Raw genomic sequence first — 19,523 nt, 5'->3', positions numbered from 1 at the left:
AAACTGTGCGGTCAGTATAAAACACTACAAAAATCCACGCAGAGTTTACTAAAAATCTCCACACCTGACTAAAGGTGTGGAGGGTAAATCTGCTTCCCAGAGCTTCCAGCAAGACAGAATTAATTCATACTGATAACGCTGGACAAACATAGAAGCACAGAACGGATAAGTTCACAAACTGTGAACAGAAAAGAGCAAGCAAAAACTTAGCTTTGCTGAACTGGTCAGGATAACAGGGAACTCCAAAGAGATGTGAATCCAACCAGGAACCATTTACAAGTGGCACTGGCTGAAGGACAGAGCCAGGCATAAATAGCCGAGCCGAAAAGACGATCAGTGGAAGCAGCTGAAGACAGCTAAATCCAAGGAGCAGCCATACCACTAGAAGCCACAAGAGGGAGCCCAAGAGCAGAACTCACAAAAGTGCCACTTACAACCACCGGAGGGAGCCCAAGAGCGGAATTCACAACAGGTCTCCACCTGCAGAACCACTCCTTTATTGAGTGTGTCTTGATAATTGCCAATAATTTCCATCTGTTGTGTATTCCATTTGCACAACGGCATGTGGAATTGTCAAACAGTGTTGCTTCCTAAGTGGACAGTTTGTTTCACTGAAGTTTGATTTACTTGGAGTTATATTCTGTTGGTTAAGTGTTCCCTTTATTTTTTTGAGCAGTGTATATAGGATGAACCCCCACATAGCCTCTCTATATACAGGATGAACCCCAACATAGCTCCTCATATACAGTGGGAACCCTTACATAGCTCCCTATATACAGTATGAGCCCCCATATAGCCTCTTTATGCACAGAATTAACCCTCACTTGGCCCCCTATACACAGTATGAGCCCCTACATAGCTCCCTAAATAGTGTGAATCCCCACATAGCTCCTATATAGAGTGTGAGACACCACATAGTCTCTAATATACAGTAAGCCCCCATACAGCCTCTATATACAGGATGAACTCTCACATGGCCCCCTATTTATATACACTATGATCCCCTACGTAGCTCCCTAAATACAGTGTGAGACCCCACCTAGCTCTTATAAAGAGTGTTAGCCTCATATACAGTGAGTCCCCATATAGATCCCTATACAGTGTGATCCCTACCATAGCTCCCTATATACAGTGTGAGCCCCCCCAATATACAGCACAGAAGTGGATGTCCTTTGGCCACATCCCACACTGATTACCGCTTCATTGGGAACAATGCCTTTTGGATCCGGATGATGCCACACAACTCCAGGCACACTTAAGTAACATAGTAACATAGTTAGTAAGGCCGAAAAAAGACATTTGTCCATCCAGTTCAGCCTATATTCCATCATAATAAATCCCCAGATCTACGTCCTTCTACAGAACCTAATAATTGTATGATACAATATTGTTCTGCTCCAGGAAGACATCCAGGCCTCTCTTGAACCCCTCGACTGAGTTCGCCATCACCACCTCCTCAGGCAAGCAATTCCAGATTCTCACTGCCCTAACAGTAAAGAATCCTCTTCTATGTTGGTGGAAAAACCTTCTCTCCTCCAGACGCAAAGAATGCCCCCTTGTGCCCGTCACCTTCCTTGGTATAAACAGATCCTCAGCGAGATATTTGTATTGTCCCCTTATATACTTATACATGGTTATTAGATCGCCCCTCAGTCGTCTTTTTTCTAGACTAAATAATCCTAATTTCGCTAATCTATCTGGGTATTGTAGTTCTCCCATCCCCTTTATTAATTTTGTTGCCCTCCTTTGTACTCTCTCTAGTTCCATTATATCCTTCCTGAGCACCGGTGCCCAAAACTGGATACAGTACTCCATGTGCGGTCTAACTAGGGATTTGTACAGAGGCAGTATAATGCTCTCATCATGTGTATCCAGACCTCTTTTAATGCACCCCATGATCCTGTTTGCCTTGGCAGCTGCTGCCTGGCACTGGCTGCTCCAGGTAAGTTTATCATTAACTAGGATCCCCAAGTCCTTCTCCCTGTCAGATTTACCCAGTGGTTTCCCGTTCAGTGTGTAATGGTGATATTGATTCCCTCTTCCCATGTGTATAACCTTACATTTATCATTGTTAAACCTCATCTGCCACCTTTCAGCCCAAGTTTCCAACTTATCCAGATCCATCTGTAGCAGAATACTATCTTCTCTTGTATTAACTGCTTTACATAGTTTTGTATCATCTGCAAATATCGATATTTTACTGTGTAAACCTTCTACCAGATCATTAATGAATATGTTGAAGAGAACAGGTCCCAATACTGACCCCTGCGGTACCCCACTGGTCACAGCGACCCAGTTAGAGACTATACCATTTATAACCACCCTCTGCTTTCTATCACTAAGCCAGTTACTAACCCATTTACACACATTTTCCCCCAGACCAAGCATTCTCATTTTGTGTACCAACCTCTTGTGCGGCACGGTATCAAACGCTTTGGAAAAATCGAGATATACCACGTCCAATGACTCACCGTGGTCCAGTCTATAGCTTACCTCTTCATAAAAACTGATTAGATTGGTTTGACAGGAGCGATTTCTCATAAACCCATGCTGATATGGAGTTAAACAGTTATTCTCATTGAGATAATCCAGAATAACATCCCTCAGAAACCCTTCAAATATTTTACCAACAATAGAGGTTAGACTTACTGGCCTATAATTTCCAGGTTCACTTTTAGAGCCCTTTTTGAATATTGGCACCACATTTGCTATGCGCCAGTCCTGCGGAACAGACCCTGTCGCTATAGAGTCACTAAAAATAAGAAATAATGGTTTATCTATTACATTACTTAGTTCTCTTAGTACTCGTGGGTGTATGCCATCCGGACCCGGAGATTTATCTATTTTAATCTTATTTAGCCGGTTTCGCACCTCTTCTTGGGTTAGATTGGTGACCCTTAATATAGGGTTTTCATTGTTTCTTGGGATTTCACCTAGCATTTCATTTTCCACCGTGAATACCGTGGAGAAGAAGGTGTTTAATATGTTAGCTTTTTCCTCGTCATCTACAACCATTCTTTCCTCACTATTTTTTAAGGGGCCTACATTTTCAGTTTTTATTCTTTTACTATTGATATAGTTGAAGAACAGTTTGGGATTAGTTTTACTCTCCTTAGCAATGTGCTTCTCTGTTTCCTTTTTGGCAGCTTTAATTAGTTTTTTAGATAAAGTATTTTTCTCCCTATAGTTTTTTAGAGCTTCAATGGTGCCATCCTGCTTTAGTAGTGCAAATGCTTTCTTTTTACTGTTAATTGCCTGTCTTACTTCTTTGTTTAGCCACATTGGGTTTTTCCTATTTCTAGTCCTTTTATTCCCACAAGGTATAAACCGCTTACACTGCCTATTTAGGATGTTCTTAAACATTTCCCATTTATTATCTGTACTCTCATTTCTGAGGATATTGTCCCAGTCTACCAGATTAAGGGCATCTCTAAGCTGTTCAAACTTTGCCTTCCTAAAGTTCAATGTTTTTGTGACTCCCTGACAAGTCCCCCTAGTGAAAGACAGGTGAAACTGCACAATATTGTGGTCGCTATTTCCTAAATGCCCTAAAAGTGAGGCGAGAGGCAACCAAGTGTCACGTCAAACCATCTATCTTGCATGGGTCAGGGAACATCTACGCTAGACGATGAACCAGTGGGCCTCTGTGCTGTTCATGGATGAAAGTAGAATCACTCTGAGCAGAAATGATGGCCACCAATGATGTTGAAGACATCAAGGAGAGCACTATGCATAAGCGAGAGATAAAAATAGATAAAAACACCGCGCTAGCTAGGTGAAGAAAATAAATGAATCATGAGAATCTACAATAAGAGGAGTAAGTAGACTTCTAGTTGAATGGTAATAGTCTATAAAAAAGATGATCAGTAGTGGGGGCAGCCAGAAAATGACCACAAACACCAGCAAACAACAGCACTACGTGTAGTGGGAATATTATCCCGGTAATAAATAGAAGACAATAATAGTAAACAAAGGAACAAATGCTCACAAACCCAGCAGAATAATCTGTAATGATAAAGTAATAAAGCATGTGACAGATGTATATGATAAATGAATAAAAAGACCGCACACTTATTAAATAAAAGATAACTGCTGAGAGACTGCTGGCGCTGTCCTGAGGAATGTTGGCACTGTCCCAGGAAGTAATAAGACAGGATCCCCAGCGGCCCGGGTAACTGGGACTGCAGGAACCAAGGTCGCAGCGTGAGGCGGCAACAACATCTGTAGATGTAGGGAGCGTCCTCCCTGGTGAGTGCACAGCCTCCGTGCGCCTGGAGCGCTGCTAGACGGCACACGTGGGCCAGAAGGGAGCCGCTGCACAGAGCGGTGAGAAAGAGGGGGCGTGGTCTGGGTGACGTCACCAAGACAGGAGGGTAAGGAGCAACGGACGGGGGCCGCACAGGACCAGAATTGCCTACGCATTTCGAAGGTCTCCGGACCATCTTCGTCAGGGCCCTTACCCTCCTGTCTTGGTTACAGGTGTTGTTGCCGCCTCACGCTGAGTGAGTGCCGCATCTCTTTCTTCTGTTTGTTTATCAGATCACATGCTATTAATGCTGAGCACCTCAAACCCTGGGATTTCGTGCAGGCTGTTAAATTGTATTCACGTGTATCCGAGTCTGGATGGTGTAATCCTCTGGTGCCGTTCATTCTACAAACTCCTTTTTTTTGGTCTAAGTAATAAAAATGCCTTAAAACATTCTCTCTCTCTCGCTCTCTCATTATTCTGGCATTTGTCAAATATTGATAATTATGGTAATCCTAATTGACCTAAAAGGGGAAAGGTTTATTCTGATTTCATGTCAGATACTGAGAAAAACATGCATATGTGCATATAAACTTCGGATTTCAACTATATATACAGTGGTTATGGAAAGTATTCAGAGCCCTTTAAATTGCTCACTCTTTCTTTCATTGCTGCCATTTGGTAAATTCAAAAAAGTTCATTTTTTTCTCATTAATGTACACTCTGCACCCCATCTTGAGTGAAAAAAAAACAGAAATGTAGAAATTTTTGCAAATTTAATAAAAAAGAAAACTGAAATATCACATGGTCATAAGTATTCAGAAACGTTGCTCAGACACTCATATTTCCTTGTGATCCTCCTTGAGACGGTTCTACTCCTTCATTGGAGTCCAGAACACAGCTGTCTATATAAGACCTCACAGCTCACAGTGCATGTCAGACCAAATGAGAATCATGAGGTCAAAGGAACTGGCCAAGGAGCTCAGAGACAGAATTGTGGCAAGGCACAGATCTGGCCAAGGTTACAACAGAATTTCTGCAATACTCAAGGTTCCTAAGAGCACGGTGGCCTCCATAATCCTTACATGGAAGAAGTTTGGGACCACCAGAAGTGTTCTTAGACCTAGCCGTCCAACCAAACTGAACAATCGTGGGAGAAGAGCCTTGGTGAGAGAGGTAAAGAAGAACCCCAAGATCACTGTGGCTGAGCTCTAGAGATGCAGTAGGGAGATGGGAGAAAGTTCCACAAAGTCAACTCTCACTGCAGCCCTCCAGGCCTTTATGGCAGAGTGGCCCAGAGAAAGCCCGCATAGCGATTCTCTGGTCTGATGAGACGAAGACAGACCTTTTTGGTGATAATTCTAAGCGGTATGTGTGGGAAAAACCATGCACTGCTCATCACCTACCCAAATCAATCTCAACAGTGAAACATGGTCGCGGCAGCATCATGCTATGGGGGTGTTTTTCAGCTGCAGGGACAAGACAACTGGTTGTCATTGAAGGAAACATGAATGCGGCCAAGTACAGAGATATCCTGGATGAAAACCTCTTCCAGAGTGCTCTGGTCCTCAGACTTGGACGAAGGTTCACCTTCCAACAAGACAATGACCCTAAGCACAGAGCTAAAATAACAAAGGAGTGGTTTCAGAACAACAACGTGACCTTTCTTGACTGGCCCAGCCAGAGCCCTGACCTAAACCCAATTGAACATCTCTGGAGAGACCTGTAAATGGCTGTCCACCAACGTTCACCATCCAACCTGACAGAACTGGAGAGGATCTGCAAGAAAGAATGGCAGAGGATCCCCAAATCCAACTGTGAAAAACTTGTTACATCCTTCCCAAGAAGACTCATGGCTGTACTAGCTCAAAAGGGTGCTTCTACTCAATACTGATCAAAGGGTCTGAATACTTATGTGATATTTCAGATTTCTTTTTTAATAAATTTGCAAAAATTTAACTTTTTGGGAATTTACCAAATGGCCGCAACGAAACAAAGAGTGAAAAATTTAAAGGGGTATGAATACTTTCCGTACCCACTGTATATACCAATGAATGAAAGCTAAGTGAAAACTTGTACTAACATTTCATTATTTTGTAGCCAACATAGAATATTACATTAACTATGAACTTTCTACTACACAACATCTCATTAAATCATCTAGATTAAGAAATACAAAATTCTAAATTGGGACATTACCAGTAAGAGCATGAGAGTCCGTGTCCGGGGAGTATAAAAAAAAAATACCTGGTGTAAATATTGTCTTCTAAATTAACTATGATTACACATGGAAATAAACACTTCATGGAATAAAAAGGAAAATGTTACCACATTCAGGCCCGTCAGATTCAGTGTGATGATCTTGTGTAAGTTAGATGCTATTTTTACCAAGCACATATCAGTTGCTTTTGGAATCCTACCAATATTCAGGTTCTCCAGATGTACACATTCAATAGCCACAGAAATCAAGCATTTTGCTGCAAGAGCATGGCATCCAAATATTTCTAATTTATTAAGACTGCAAAACACAAAAACACATATTGCTCTCCAAAATATATATATTTTTTCATGTGATTGATAATGATTTTGATTATAGTTGATCTGCAGCTTATCCACATGGTCATAAGTGGCAAGTTACTGTAGATTACACAACTTTATTATTTCTGGATCTTATTTTTCATTTTTCAGTTTGCATGCATGCACTGCTATGTCGTAGTAAACTGTGTATGGAAAATCAGTCTCCATTTGTCATTTTTATAATATTCACTCATAAGGTACTACTATGTAATGCAATTAAGAGTAGCCCCAGGACAACCACATTTATTAGTTCAGGAAAATTGTCTAAATGTTGCTTCCTACATTTCCAGATATATAAAATAGGGAGAATTTATCATGTTATGTGCCAGAATTAAGGTTCATTTTGTCTAATTTTTTGCTTTAGACAAATTTATATGTTATGCATCATTTTTAAAACATTCTTTGGCAAGTCCAATTTTTTTACTTTAAGTTTATTAAAGAGCACGGGTCACCGGAATTTTCTTAGAATTAGACATTTTTATGACATGCAACTTTTTTTTGTACAAAATGTTGCAAAACCACTCCAGGCTTTTGTGATAAATGTAATTTTTAAATAATTTTGGTGTACACTCACTTTAAAGCCTGAATATACTAGGAAATTAGTGCTACAATTCATAAAATGACTAGCGCCTCTATGCCACAATGGCACATGTCTGATTGTGCCACGCTGCCTATAGGTGACAATTGCAGTGGTGTGATGGTGCCAAGCTGCCTCTACGCTATGATGGCATTCGTGTGATTATGCCAAGTTGCCTCTAGGTGACGACGGCAGAGGTGTGATTGTGCCGAGCTGCCTCTAGGCTATGATGGCAGTGATGTGAATGTGCCAAACTGCCTCTAGGCAAAGATGGCAGTGATGTGAATGTGCCAAACTGTCTCTAGGCTATAATGGCATTGGTGTGATTTTGCCGAGCTGCCTCTAAGCAATGATGGCATTGGTGTGATTGCACCAAGATGGCTCTAAGCAACAATGGCATGATGATGGCAATGGCATTGGTGTGATTGCACCAAGATGGCTCTAAGCAACAATGGCATGATGATGGCACTAGTGTGATTGTGCCAAGCTGCCTCTAGGCTATGATGGCAGTGGTTTGATTATGCCAAGCTGCCAAGAGGTGACAATGGCAGTGATGTGATTGTGGCAAGCTACCTCAAGGCGATGACGACAGTGGTGTGATGGTGCCAAGTTGCTTCTAAGCTATGATTGCATTGGTGTGATTGTGCCAAGCTGCCTCTAGGTGATGACAGCAGTGGTGTGATTGTGCCAAAGCTGCCTCTAGGCAACAACGGCAGTGGTGTGATTGTGCCAAGCTGCCTATAGGTGACAATGGCACTGGTGTGATTGTACCAAGCAGCCCCTAGGCGACGACGGCAGTGGTGTTATTGTGCCAAGCTTCCTCTAGGCTATGATGGCAGTGGTCTGATTGTACCAAGCTGCCTAAAGGTGACAATGGAACTGCTGTGATTGCGCCAAGCTGCCTCCAAGGAATGACGACAGTGGTGTGATGGTGCCAAGTTGCTTCTAAGCTATGATTGTATTGGTGTGATTGTGCCAAGCTGCCTCTAGGTGATGACGGCAGTGGTGTGATTATGCCAAGCTGCCTCTAGGCTAAGATGGCAGTTATGTGATTGCCCAAGCTGTCTCTAGGCAACAATGGCATGATGATGATGGCACTAGTGTGTTTGCGGCAAGATGCCTCTAGGCAATAATGGTTAGAGAAAAAAAAAAAATTTCCTTTCTAGGCGCTTCCGGAAGACAAGGATAATTTGAAGGTTGAGATAATTTGCTCAGTACCAAATTTATTAGGACACTTTAATAAGAACAAAACAACGCATTTCAGCCCACAACGGCCTTCATCAGGTATCATATGTGCTATTATATGTGGTATTATATCAGGCAATAATGGCATTGCTTCAAGTTGCCTCGGTGTGACAATGGCACTTGTGTGAGCGTACCAAGCTGCTGCTAGGCGACAATGGCACTTGTGTGATTGCGGCAAGATGCCTTTAGGCAACAATGGCAATAAGTTGATTGTTTGAATTTTCCTCTATGCAACAATAGAACTTGCTACAATAATGGCACTGGTCTGATCCACTGGACTGTTCAGTAATTTTGCTATATATTATAATGTTTTCTTACCAAATGCATTCTAGGTTCCCATTGCGTTAATGGGACCGCGCTAACGGACAGCGTTGCACGGCGAAATTAACGCCGTGCAACACGTCCGTTAGCGCGCCCATTAACAGCAATGGGGACGCGCATCACTAGCGCGTGCCATTTTCAGCACGCGCTAGTGATGTGCCGGTGTTTTGTGGCGCGCCGCGGACGCTGCTTGCAGTGTCCGAGGCGCGCCCGCGGTCCGTTCCCCGCTCTCGCGACCCCTTTAAAACACATTGCGTTAGCGCAATCTGCTAGCGCTAGGCGCTAAACGGATTGCACTAACGCAATCTGAACCTTAATGTCATGAGTGAGATTGATTCTGGTGACGGAGCCTGGAGAGGTTTTTAATTACCTAAACTCCAGCAATGGTACAATTTAATAACCTAAGCAACCTGCCATTAGCTCTGGCACTCTTCTAGAGCCCTAGAGATAATTCTTTTACAACCCTTTACTACCTGATAACACCAACAATAAAATGGAATAACCCCTAAACTGCCAAGCTGCAGGTTAGAAGAGATAAGATGTATTTTGGGCATGACCGTCACAGGTCTTTATCGTATAACAAATGATGTCTGTGATTTACCATAAACGTTCAATGAATTACTTTCCAATTGAAAATCAGTAGTCGAAGTTTCATCATGTAAGTTATGAAAAATCGTTATTATCCTCTGAATACCTAACAGAACAACCAAAATATATGGATCTGGATGAACTACATATCTAGCTTGTGTGCTGTATATAGAAAGCCACCTAATAAAAGAACACGATGGCCTGAACAGATAGACACCGAGAGAATAGCAATGAGTCAACAACACTTCTCATCAAAAAGAATGAAGAGTGCTGCAAGTATGTGGGAGCACAACTGGAAAAACACATCAAGTAATCAATGTGTCCCTTATGGCAAAAGGCCATCTGATGCCTTCCTTAACAATCAATATAAATGCCATGAGCCAACAATCAATATAAATGCCATGAATTCCTGGTTACATTGAAATAGTTTGAGAAAATGACCAAGAAATAATTGTTACTGTTTTCAGTATTTTTGGTTGCCATTCAGCTACATGACTGATTATTGACTTTATGTAATGCTCTTTTACTCATCTGTTGACTGGTACAAGTCTAACAACCCTCGCGTCCACTACAGCCATTGAGAACAGTCACAGAATTTTGTATTACGCTGTTCTTTCTGAACACTCCGACAACCACTGCTCACCCCCCCACTCACAAGTTCAGTGGTTCATAAATGTGTTCAATGGGAATCCCTCCTGGTCCCTGTGTCTGGTACCCCAATCACCAGTCCACAACTAGGAGAGTGCCGGAGTCCTTCTATGGGACAAGTGTACAGTCACTAATACATCTGTACAATCAGAGGCGGATTTATCCTAATAATATTTTTTAATATACACTCACCGTTTACATAGGCCGTGTCCTACTGCTGACCTACTGTTTTCCAATTCAGAAATTAATTTATCCATTATTACACCTTAATGAAAAAAATTAAAACCCTAGAACAGCTCCTTTAGTATACACAGATCTCAGACAAGATCCCAAAATAAGCAAACACAGACCACCAATAAATATAGATACACACAGAGTCCTTAAACAGACACCAGACCAAACCTTGAAATTAACAAATCTCAGGCCAGAGCCCCTAAATAAATACAGACCCCCATCTCAGGCTGGCTAAATATAAGTGAGACTCTAATTAAATCCAGTAGATCCCAGACCAGACTTCCTACATAAATACAGACCAGGGTCCCTCTAACCAAACCCTAGAGCAGACCCTCTGTAATGCATACAAATTATAGTTCAGTCCCCCTGAACAAACAAAGACCCCAGCTCAGACTCACTAAGTGGATGCCAGACTAGACCCCCTAATTAAATACATCCCAGACCAGATAAATAAATACAGAACAGACCTTCTAATCAAATATAGACCCTAGACCAGACCCTCTATAGTAAATATAGGGGCAAACAGTCAGTAAAATTTCTGCCCTGGAGAGCCGGCACTGGACCAGAAAGGGTGAACACTATCTGCTTTTGCTGTTTTACAACTATGCAACCACTTTTGGCGAAAGTGGAAAACCCCTTAAAGCAAAAATAATAATGTTTTAAAAATAATAATTTACTAACACATATCTTTTAACTAGTCTTAATCTTAACCCTTCCTGATTCCCCTAAAAACTCGAAATGCTTCCCAGCAAGTTACAGAGCAGATTTAGTCCATTCTTACCTTTTATAATGTCGTTTCAAAAGAGCGGTAATGGCATTATCTGTGATATTACAGCCATTCATTGATAGACTTTGCAAGCTAAGGGGACGTAAGAAAAATAAATGAAAACATCTTTACGGTGTAATAATAATCATAATCACTCTTATGTAGTAAGTAAATGAATACTGTGCAAGTTCTTAAAATATTAAAGGGAACCTGTCACCTGAATTTGGCGGGACTGGTTTTGGGTCATATGGGCGGAGCTTTCGGGTGTTTGATTCACCCTTTCCTTACCTGCTGGCTGCATGCTGGCAGAAATATTGGATTGAAGTTCATTCTCTGTTCTCCGTAGTACACGCCTGCGCAAGGCAAGATTGCCTTGCGCAGGTGTGTACTACGGAGGACAGAGAATGAACTTCAATCCAATATTGCACCCAGCATGCAGCCAGCGGGTAAGGAAAGGGTGAATCAAACACCCGAAAACTCCGCCCATATGACCCAAAACCAGTCCCGCCAAATTCAGGTGACAGGTTCCCTTTAAGCTATCTGCTGTCTATGGGATAGGGAATAATTTACTGGTAATTGAGAGTCAGACCACAGAGATCCCCCATTGATCCTGAAAATAAGGCTCTGGATCCCAGAAATCAGGCTCATCCTGAGCCCCGTCTTGAAAGAAACGGAGGCTTGCATGCCCAGCCTTACTGCCTGTAGCACAGCACTCTGCAGTCCCATAAACGATAAATGGAGTGAAGTTGGGCACGTGCATAGCCTTGTTCCCGGGTTACAAAACCGCATTCTTAGGATGGCTAGGGGGTCCTAGCGGCCAGACCGCAAGCGATCAGAAAATTATTCCCTTTCCCTGGGATGGGGGACAACTTACTGTATTGGGAAAAACCCTTTAACAATGAAAAACATGATGAGCAAGATTTAAAGGGAAAATCCTAATAAAATGGAGTTTCCCTTTATACACTACATGGTTAAAAAATGGAAACCTACTGTACCCAATGAATAATGTTATTCTGTGTGACCCAATGGTGTGCCACATAGAGGGGAGCAGACTGCATGATCACACTGCTCAAGGTTTGTTAGGCAAACCCTGCATATGTTGTGCCTGTCGAACAGCCCCGGGACATTCAGCCGCGAGGACGCTAACAAAAAATTTTTTCGAGCACGCCGAAGATACTCGGTTAGCACCTGAGCATGCTCAGATAACACCTTATCCGGGCACATTTTCTCATCACTAGTCAGTTTGCTTCTAGTTAGAAGTCTCTACAAAATGTCTCTGCTTAGTGCTTCACTTCTGGTCCCACTGTAGGAAGTTTAATCACTGTATGCCATACTATTAATACTTACCATACACAGGCCTGTATAAGAGAAATGATGCCTTTATCAGTGGCTCCAGTCCAGCTGACATCCACCGATGTTAGTCGGGTGCAGAAATGACTGGCATAGGACAAAACTGTGTCTCCTCTAAATATCTCTCCACTGCAGTTGGTTAAATTCAGCTCCTGTGTGATCAGAATGTAAAGATTTTTCCATTGATATTTATTGCATTTCATGAGATTCCATAATGAGAATGATTATATTATATACAATTATTATTCTTACTAGTTGATCCGTGTGAAATTTTCGCACATTGGTTTTCGGGGGCGCAGGCAATTTCAGGAAAATTAAGCTGGTCAAATGTAAATGTATTTAATGAGAGGATGAACACAGAGATATGTGTCTCACTGACAGGGCCGGACTGGGACTAAAATTCAGCCCTGGCGTTTGAAGTTACACAGGCCCACTTGTCACATGGTGACTGTATAATATCTTTGTACACTTGTAGGCAGGGCCGGATTTAGGCAAAGTGGGGCTATAGGCAAAGTTTATAATGGGGCCCCAAATGCTAACATATTGTACATCACACAAAAGCATTTCGGTTGTATTTACAAGCGCTGAGTTCAGGTCGCTAAATGAGTTTGATCAACAATACTGAAGTGGTTCAACGCTTGTTTCCTGGCCTCTTTCCACCAACTGAGGAATAATGATGGGACAGAACGATCACTAATAGATCACTAACAGATCACTAAACAATATCATGTTATCAGCAGCACATCTACAGTTTATGCTGGCGATGTACTGCTGAGAACAAGGATTTTTGTTCCAGCAAAAACAATCTGAATATGCAGCATTTTACTTGTTTAGTAAAATACAAGCCATAGTCCTCCATATATTATAATGTGCACCACAGTCCTCCATATAGTATAATACACTCCCTATAGTCCTCCATATATTAAAATACACTGCTCAGTCCTCCACATAGTATAATACACTCCTCATAGTGCTCCATATAGTATGATGCACCGCCATAGTCATCCATGTAGTACAATTCACTTCCCATAGTATAATGCACCCCATAGTTCTTCATATAGTATAACGTATTCCCCATAGTCCTCAATACAGTATAATGCAGCCCACATAGTATAATGCAGCCACCACCCCACAGAGTATAATGCAACCACCACACAGAGTATAATGCAACCACCCCACAGAGTATAATGTAACCCCCATAGAATATAATGCAGCCCCCCTCAGTTTAATGTCAGTTTAATGCAGCCCCCTCATTGAGTATGATGCAATCACCCCTCATAGAATATAAATATAATACACCCCCCATAGAATATAATGTAGCCCCAAATAGATTACAATACAGCCCACCTCCCCATAGAATACAGTATAATGCAGCCCCATCAAAGAGTATGATGCAATCATCCCTCATAAAATCTAATACAGCCCCCCATAGAATATAATGTAGCCCCCTATAGAATATACTGTAATACAGCCCACTTCCCCATAATATATAATGTAGCCCCCCACAGCTCACATAGTAGTATACAGCACACACAGCCCACACAGTAGTATACAGCACACACAGCCAACACAGTAATATACAGCACACACAGCCCACACAGTAGTATACAGCATACACAGCCCACACAGCAATATACAGCACACACAGCCCACACAGTAGTATACAGCACACACAGCCCACACAGCCCACGTAGTAGTATACAGCACACACAGCCCACGTAGTAGTATACAGCACACACAGTAGTATACAGCACACACAGCCCACACAGCCCAGGTAGTAGTATTATGCACACACAGCCCACGTAGTAGTATTGTATACTGCACACACAGCCCACGTAGTAGTATACAGCACACACAGTAGTATACAGCCCACACAGCCCAGGTAGTAGTATTATGTACACACAGCCCACGTAGTAGTATACTGCACACACAGCCCACGTAGTAGTACACAGCACACACAGTAGTATACAGCACACACACAGCCTAGGTAGTAGTATTATGCACATACAGCCCACGTAGTAGTATACTGCACACACAGGCCATGTAGTAGTACACAGCACACACAGTAGTATACAGCACACACAGCCCACACAGTGCAGGTAGTAGTATTATGCACACACAGCCCACGTAGTAGTATACTGCACAGCCTCCCCACTGTTGTGAATTCCGCTCTTGGGTTCCCTCCGGTGGTTGTAAGTGGTATGGCTGCTCCTTGGATTTAACAGTCAGCAGCTGCTTCCACTGATTGTCTATTCTGCTCGGCTATTTAGCCTGGCTCTTTCCTTCAACTTGTGCCACTTGTCAATGGTTCCTGGTTGGATTCACATCTCTTTGGATTTCCCTGTTATCCTGACCAGTTCAGCAAAGCTAAGTCCTTGCTTGCTCTTTTCTGTCCACAGGTTGTGGACTTATCCGTTCTGTGCTTTCTTTGTTTGTCCAGCTTGTCAGTACGAATTAATTCTGTGTAGCTGGAAGCTCTGGGAAGCAGATTTACCCTCCACATCTTTAGTCAGGTGTGGAGATTTTTGTAAACTCTGTGTGGATATTTTGTAGTGTTTTATACTGACCGCACAGTATTCCATCCTGGCTTATCTATCTAGCTAGACTGGCCTCCTGTGCTCATCCTGGTTTCATTCTGTGTATGTCTTTTCCCTCTCCACTCACAGTCATTACTTGTGGGGGGCTTTCTATCCTTTGGGGATTTTCTCTGAGGCAAGATAGTTTTCCTGTTTCTATCTTTAGGGGTAGTTAGTTCTCAGGCTGTGACGAGGTGCCTAGGGAGTGTCTACGGCTACTTCTAGTGTTGTGTTAAGCTTAGGGACTGCGGTCAGTACAGGTACCACTTCCTTCAGAGCTCGTCGCATGTTGCTCCTAAACCACCAGATCATAAAACCCCACCCCACCCCCCTGAGAATGGCCCCACAGTCCAGTTAAAAAAAACACTCTCCTCACCTCTCCGCGCTGCCTGCTCCCTGCTCCTGTCTCGGTCGCTGCCGCTGCACTGCCTGGCACACAGTGAGTGTGCGATGATGTCATCGCGCACCCGCAGTGTCAAAGGCAGAGTGGGGAATGATGGGAGAGGGAGCGTCGTTAGACGCTCTCTCCTCCATCATTGCATTGAACTGTACCGGAGTCATAGATGCCGGTATAGTTGAATGCGGCGGCGCTCGCGGGAGGGCGAGTCGGCGCTAGTCCGCTGACAACGGCACATTGTGCAGTGGACAACTACTGGCACCGGCCCTTCTGGCATTTGTCAGAACTACCCGATGGCCAGTACAGCCCTGCTCACTGACATATATACTATATACTATATATATATATATATATATGTTTTCACGAATATTTGAGCCCATGGATCCATTATATGTTCATATTGCAAGCCGGTGAGAAAATATCGCCATACGGATGTCACACGGAGGCTTACATGGGAGAAAATCACATCCTTGCACTGCACACGGATGACATACGGATCACTGTTCAGGGAACATTCCTGCGATACTCGTCCGTGTAAATAGAACTATTTTTTTATACACTGTGTGTGATTCCAGTGCAGCGCCCCAGAGTCCTGGTCGTTGCAGTAATGTTGCTCTGCCACTAAGGGGAGTGATGTTATGTCTGATTGCACTAAAGGAGTTCACCTGACCAGGTATCACAGTCAGACATTACACTTCATACTCCGGCCACCTGGGGGAGCAAAAGGCACTATGTATTAGGCCACTCCTCACACTCTGGTAAAACTGGGGGTTGGATAGGAAGTTAGGTGAGAAAGCAACCTGGGAGAGCTCCAGGGAGGACCTGTCAGGGGTGGGTTCCTGGCAGGTACCTAGCAGAAAGGACAGAACGTGACGGAGCCGCACCTGCACTACCCTGCGGTGGCATCCTAAGAAAGGACACGAAGCGAAGTATATTGTGGAGAAGTGAGAAACGAGATCACAGCACAAGGGGATAGAACCAGTAGGAGTCGTGCCCCGGCAACATCCTACTGAGGCGCGTAGCCGGTGGCCGGAACGCCGAGGAAGTAACTGACTCCAAGCATTACTTCAAACAGCGGCAGGACAGTTGATTACAGGTTGGCTGTCTACCTTAAATCACCTAAGCAGACATAGGGGGCAAACGTGGAGAGGGGCGTCTCTAGGGTCCCAGAAAAGCTCCGAGCCTACCCATCATATGGGTGCGTCCTAGCCAGATAAACTTGGGGGATGGAGAAGAGAAAGAACTGATATGAGAGTTGTGAGGACTATCCCGTGGTGCTCAGCAGGGAAGGACTACAACACACAGGCGCTAGTTGGTAGGCAACGATTTCCACCTGCAAAGGGAACTCTAGATGTGCCTTCGGACCGGCCGGTCTCAGCCAGCCCTGTAAGCAGTGCTCTGGATTGCGGATCCCGAAGTCTTCAGTAAAAGGTAAAGAGACTGCAACCCTGTGTCCTCGTTATTGACTGCACCTCACACCATCGCCACCTACACTACTGGGAAGCCCTGGGGATACACTTCACCTGTGGGAAGGTATACCATCTAGCTGCCATAACACCACCCCAGTGGGCCCCAAGCAGCGTCGGTCACCCTGACCGAATACCACAGGTGGCGTCACGAAACCTTGACAAACTTGCATCAACTTTCATTGGACGCCCCTTAGCAGGGTCACGGACCGGGTCCAGCCACCGTGACAACCCTAGAACCGAGACAGAGAGGACCGGTACCGAGTACCCCGCGGCCCTGCGTCTGGGGGTGCTTCACCAGCCTAAAGGAGATCCCCCAACATCTACTATATAATTGTCCAAGGGTCACTTCCATTTGTCTGTCTGTCTGTAACGGAAATCCCAAGTCGCTGATTGGTCGCGGTCAAACGGCCACGACCAATCAGCGACGGGCACAGTGTGGCCGTGAAATGGCCGCTCCCTACTCCCCTGCCGTCAGTGCCCGCTTTATACTCCCCTCCAGTCAGCGCTCACACAGGGTTAATGGCAGCGTTAATGGCCGCGTTATGACGCGGTGTAACGCACTCCGTTAACGCTGCTATTAACCCTGTGTGACCAACTTTTTACTATTGATGCTGCCTGTAAGGAGGTGAAGCACAAGGAGAGTCTGGGGGCGGTTACCTTCTCGGCTCTGTGCCTGGAACCATTGATCTGTGCTGCAGGTTCCCCAGGGGACAGACTTAGAGACTGGTACAGGAAGAAAGCCAGGCAGAGAGTGGGAAAGGCACGCACGCAAGGGACAGAGCAGCGGTCAGAGCAGGATGCAGCTGCGCTCTGGGAGAGAGAGAGAGAGAGCTACTGGTCAGAGGACAAGTACAGGGAGATTGCCCAAAAAGACTGCATCTTGTGAGTACCTGAAAGCAGACTCTGCTGTGACTGGTGAAGGGTGCTTTGAGACCCGTGTAGAGACATTGGCCCGTGTAGAGACTGCGACCCCCTGGTACCCGCGGTATCAGTACAGAGACTGTGATTCCTGGTGAGAGACTTAACAGCGCAGAGCCCCTGATTCCTGGTACAGAGACTTAACAGTGCAGAGCCCCTGATTCCTGCTGTGCTGTAAAAGCTAAAGACTCAGAGCCTGTGCATATCACATTAACCACCGAAACCCCAGGCAGCGGGCTCCTAGAGACTACTCAGCCCACAGACAACAGAGGGACGACAAGTGCCGCTGTTTCTCGGCACCTACGTTGGAGAAGACGACCCTTCAAGCAAGTCCTCATCAGACTGATAAGTGTTCTTTTCTCAAGAAAATCCTGCTTAATTCTGTTACACTGTTTGATTCCCATATTTTTGCACTGTTTTATTGCTAGTTATTTTCTATTGCTTCCTCCCTGCGAGGAGAACCTTATTCCTGTTATTAAACCCCTCCACTGCTGGTCTGTCTGTTCCGTGGTGACATACTCAGTACCTGCATACTATTACACTGCCTATGCAGCATCAATAGTAAAAAGATCTAATGTTAAAATAAAAAAAATAAAAAAAAATCATTATATACTCACCTTCTGTCGACTCCCGGATCCAGCCCAGGCCTTTCCCGCTCCTTGTGACGGTCCGGTCCATGCATTGCGGTCTCGCGAGATGATGACGTAGCGGTCTCGTGAGACCGCTATATCATCATCTCGCGAGACCGCAATGCACTCTTTGGACCGGAGCGTCGCAAGGAGCATCGGTAAATGTCTGGGCTGGATCCAGGGGCCGACGAAAGGTGAGTATATAACTATTTTTTATTTTAATTATTTTTTTAACAGGGATATGGTGCCCACATTGCTATATACTACTTGGGCTGTGTTAGATACTGCATGGGCTGTGTTATATACTACGTCTCTGTGCTATATACCACATGGCTGTGCTATATACTACGTGGCTGTGCAATATATTACGTGGCTGTGCAATATACTATGTGGCTGTACAATATATTACATGGATGAGCAATATACTACGTGTCTGTGCTATATACAACATTTCTGTGCTATATACTACGTGGCTGGGCAATATACTACATCGCTGGGCAATATACTACGTGGCTGGGCAATATACTACGTGGCTGGGCAATATACTACGTGGCTGGGCAATATACTACGTGGCTAGGTAATATACTACTTGTCTGTGCTATATACTACGTGACTGTGCTATAAACTACGTGGCTGAGCAATATACTACGTGGCTGTGTTATATACTATGTGACTGTGTTATATACTACGTGGGCAGTGCTATATACTACATGGGCTGTGTTATATACTACGTGGGCTGTGTTATACGCTACTTGGCTGTGCTATATTTCTCTGCTGTATCTGTGCATCATGAATCGTGGTATGTGTTAAAGAGGGGGGCCCACTGATACTCTTTCACCTGGGGCCCTCAGAAACCTGGAGCCAGCCCTAGCTTCACTGATTGGTCCTGCCCGGCCACGAACAATCAGCGACAGTCGCAGTCCGCCCGCGAATTGGCACGGAATTTGAACCACGCTTCGCTAATTAGTCACTGCCGGCCGGA

The 19,523-nt window shown here is 44.2% G+C and overlaps 1 protein-coding gene across 1 annotated transcript in view; it reads right to left on the bottom strand.

The window, feature by feature from the left end:
* Positions 1-19,523, bottom strand: part of LOC138674946 (uncharacterized) — a 250,063-nt gene that overhangs the window by 59,591 nt on the left and 170,949 nt on the right. Inside the window, exons 9-11 of the mRNA XM_069762797.1 lie at positions 12,550-12,704; positions 11,218-11,295; positions 6,575-6,764 (exon numbers count right to left, since the gene is read on the bottom strand). Coding sequence (XP_069618898.1) covers positions 6,575-6,764; positions 11,218-11,295; positions 12,550-12,704 — 423 coding nt within the window. The remainder of the gene's footprint in view (positions 1-6,574; positions 6,765-11,217; positions 11,296-12,549; positions 12,705-19,523) is intronic.

This window comes from Ranitomeya imitator, chromosome 1, assembly GCF_032444005.1.
Source record: "Ranitomeya imitator isolate aRanImi1 chromosome 1, aRanImi1.pri, whole genome shotgun sequence".
Classification (NCBI taxonomy): Eukaryota; Metazoa; Chordata; class Amphibia; order Anura; family Dendrobatidae; genus Ranitomeya; species Ranitomeya imitator.
This window is presented reverse-complemented; position numbering and strand designations above follow the sequence as displayed.